The sequence below is a fragment of the Papilio xuthus genome, unplaced genomic scaffold (genome assembly GCF_000836235.2).
Source record: "Papilio xuthus unplaced genomic scaffold, Pxut_1.1 DF824992.1, whole genome shotgun sequence".
Taxonomy (NCBI): domain Eukaryota; kingdom Metazoa; phylum Arthropoda; class Insecta; order Lepidoptera; family Papilionidae; genus Papilio; species Papilio xuthus.
The window spans coordinates 638207-642140 of record NW_013533657.1 but is presented as its reverse complement, the minus strand read 5'-3'; the positions used below and the strand labels follow the sequence as shown (position 1 = coordinate 642140).

Sequence of the window (3934 nt, the reverse complement as noted above, 5' to 3'; positions counted from 1 at the left end):
ATAATACGACTGATATAAATGGCTCTAATTACAATTACATTCACACCAGATTGTTTTAATGAAAACCTTTTCTCGTATCATTATATGAGAAATATCATGCGAAAAGATACGCACAATGGAACACGGACAAAATAAACTAGAGCGGAACACAGTGATGAGCGGAGCGGAAAGCGGATTCTTAATGTATTAAAGTTGACCAATAAACAATTGACTCAATCAAGTATTGAGGAAGATTAATCCATTTGTTAAATTATTTACAGCAAAATAAATAGTAGTGAATACTGAATAAATTACTATCCTAAAAGGACTAGATAGGTTTTCTGCAAAAAATTGTAAATTCAGTAATCGTAAAATCCTACACATAGTGAATGAATTATGAGAAAAAGTACATACAAAATAAATAAAACTTATATTTACTTAAGAGATATCATAAAATATACCAAATTCCAGATCTAATATCTGACGATGTACTTCATAGAAGTACATAAGTTCGATTAAGACTAAGAAAATCTAAGCTGTAATTTTAAAAATATTATCCGCTAATCGCTACACTTATTAGTATATTCAATAGCATAAAGGTATTCGCTAATGAGTAACGTAATTTCAATGCGGGGGGTCGCGAATCCATAAAGGCCACAATTTGCAAGCTTGAAATAAAGCTTGAAAGCAGAATGTTGCGTTTTTCGTTGATTTATCAAAAAGTATTCGAACACAGTTGACTTTATTTTACGTTCTGTGAATAATAAACCGAATTGGAAATAACAGTTAGTGAAATTTCATCAGAAACACGCAATGAATTTGTTAGTAAAATTGCTGACTTCGTATAGTAGGATTTCAATTGTGAATGAATTTATAATCTCATTCGATAAGCAAGATAGATCTTTGAAGATAAGATAAGAAAGAGAAAGTATTATTTTATTCTGCATTTTAAAAACTTATATCTTCTGTAAGTTTTTATTCAAATTTGTTTAGTTTTGCTGTGAGGTTCATATCAGAATGTTTATATCAGAACTAGTTTCTTATTCAACTTCTATCTTAAAGTATAATATGTAAGACTGGTTTTTAGTCGTTTAATCATACCTTCGCAGATGCGGTGACGGTTACAAAGAAGGGATCATAGTTATTCCTATGCCTATATCGGTCCGAACCTCCGCTCATCGGCAGCGATCCTGGAAACAGTGTTAGTGTTAAGCTTATATAAAATTATTTTTTTACAAGAAATTGCTTAGACATAGTAATCAAACATTTAACTCTCTAGACTACTTTGTGCAATTTGTGGCAAATAAAAGAACGCTGAAAATAACATTGAAATGAAGAGACTAAACTAAAAAGTTAATCTAAGTTCATTTACTTTGAGGCTTGTAACATAAAGTAAACAAAAAACAAAGTTAAGTTAAATTGGTTTACTTTAATCTGAAAATAATAATTTCCAACGTGCCCTTTACTATATATAAAATAGTGGATGATGCAAAATTTTATACATAGATTTGTTATCAATATCTTTCAATGTTTTTGATAAAATAACTCATAGTACATCCTGTATTTCTGAGAAAGTTTTTATTTGTTTGTAATGTTTAAATACGTAAATAATATTCATTTGTTAATGGACTTCATAATTACAAATCATTGTTCGATTTTTTTCATATTTAAAAAAATATTTTATTAAATCTTATTTTATTTAATAATCATCAGATTGCGCTGTCTGTTTGTTTGTGAAAAATGTATTTATCGACATGTCAAATGAAAAATTGCCGTAAAATTTAATAAGGTGCACATGTTCTACATCTTATTAGAATCGAAAGCCTAACTGAAAATACATTATTCGATCTATTGACATATTACAAAAATAAAAAGATTTACGTACGATCATATTCAATTCCAACTTTGAAGTGTTTTGTTTCAAATAAATGCGGATAACACGTGCCAAAGGAATATAAAAATAAACTGAACACAATTACACGTAACATAGTTGCGAATAAAACACGGCACGAGTGACTACCAGATTCTAAATTGCTCAAGTGATTGTTTTTATCTAGCTCTTAGACTAACTGATAAGTTCTTCTGTGAAGAGATATAGAATTTCTTCAGATATTCAAACGTAGAGAGCGATTGATTTCGTAATGGTAGATAAATATTTTTTATCTTTGCAATAGATCGGTCGATCGGTTATTTTCAGCGTTTTTGAAGGTTGCAGTTGAAAGTGGGCCGTTTTCATTTTTAGAATCGTTTGATGTATTTATTTTAGATAGGTTCGATTTGTTATTGTAATAAATAGTTTATTTATGAAGTTTTTTAATGTTTTTACTAAATGTAGACAGATATAAAGCAATGGTTTGTTTTTAGAATTTTAAACATTCTAGAGATTTCGAATTTATAATGGTGTTTGTAACTGTTTTTTTTAACAATAGTTGGATTGTAAAAGAAGAAATATTTATCGTTCCATAATGTCGTAGATTAATCGCGCTTGAAGCGCCAATAGCCTAATGGTTAAGGGTGCGGATTCCCGATCACGAGGTCGGGGTTTCGAATCTCGCCATTCGACTATTGTCGTAAACCTTATCCTAGCACAAGCATATAGCTTAGTTGGAATGGTAAAAGAAATATTAGCAAATTTACAAAAATCTGCTTATATTTTTATAAAATATATATATATATCACTCGCGACTCTTCCTGCGCTGCCTGTAGCCTATGTGTTCTTCCAGACTATGTTCTACATGTTGAATTTCAGCGAGATCCATGCTGCCATCCATCCGACATTTGCATTTCAAATAAGAGTAATATTGTTATTAGTTCATTTGTTTTATTTCTAAAGTTGAAAAAAGAAGTTGAAATACAGAATAAAACTTTTGCTTTAATTGTATTTATAATTTTATAGTCGTTAATGTGAAAATTTGTTATGACTTTTATAAAATGTTATTATTTTAAATAAGTTGGTATATATTTAAGTGTAGCGCTCACTTGGCTCCAGTCGAGTCAAAGGAACGTTAGAATTTTTGCATGTTCAATTTAAAGTTTAATTTAGTCGAGGAAACGTTTCAGCCTTTGAGAGTTGCCACTTCTGGCTAAGTGCCTGTGTCGAGAGAAAATATTCTTGAAAAATAAAATTGAGCTGCGGGAATAAATTTAATATTACACTTGCGACAGTTGTTACTTGATTTTATGACTTAGTCTTGATTCTATCTCAATTTGAATTGGTGAAGATGTTTTTGTAAAATAAATAAAATATATTACAGATGACTTTCATAGTGCTTCTAATTAACTTTATAAATTAAAAGAAGAATCCTTAGCCTATTAGGATTCTACTTTTCTTAACTGGACAGATAAGGTGGCAAAGGGGCAAGTGCTGCGAGTATCCGCCGAAATAGCGAAGCTACCACTGTCCACAGACATCCGCGAATGCAAATGTGCTACTAACCTTTAATCGACGGATGTGGAGACACATAAAAAGAGAATTCTTCCCCTTCCTATGCGTCCCCATCTCCATAAAATCCACTTCCCCTTCCCATACTTTTCTTAAAAGAAAATGAGGTCTCAGAAACCTAGTCATCAGAACGTACACGGAATTACTTCCACTTGAGATTAACGAGATTCAGGCTAAGCGCCATCTGCGCCCGGCCACCGCAAGTCTGGTGAAGCTGTAAATGCCTCTTCAAGGCAAACAGTGACTACTCAGTCACAAAAAAAAACTTGAGAAACTCTTAATTTTTGGTTACCTCTCTATATTACTATTACTATATTCCAGGTTATTTTACCAGTCTGATTGTCAGGCGAGAGGTAAATTTAATAAATAAGTCTTTCCAATTGTTAATTAAATGTTACAATTTACACAACCCGTCGAGTTTCGGCATCGTTGCGTCAAAATATATCAATTCAACGTCTACCTGTCGTTTATAAATAATTCACGGCATCTTAATTAAGGCCGGCAACAGCTGGG

At 31.4% G+C, this 3934-nt stretch overlaps 1 protein-coding gene across 2 annotated transcripts in view; it reads right to left on the bottom strand.

The window, feature by feature from the left end:
- Nucleotides 1-2004, bottom strand: part of LOC106126639 (uncharacterized) — a 6193-nt gene extending 4189 nt beyond the window's left edge. For both annotated transcript variants that reach the window (XM_013324385.1, XM_013324387.1), the window contains exons 1-2: nucleotides 1865-2004; nucleotides 1081-1169 (exon numbers count right to left, since the gene is read on the bottom strand). In XM_013324385.1, coding sequence (XP_013179839.1) covers nucleotides 1081-1169; nucleotides 1865-1967 — 192 coding nt within the window. In that variant the 5' untranslated portion in view covers nucleotides 1968-2004. The remainder of the gene's footprint in view (nucleotides 1-1080; nucleotides 1170-1864) is intronic.
- Nucleotides 2005-3934: the final 1930 nt, after the last annotated feature.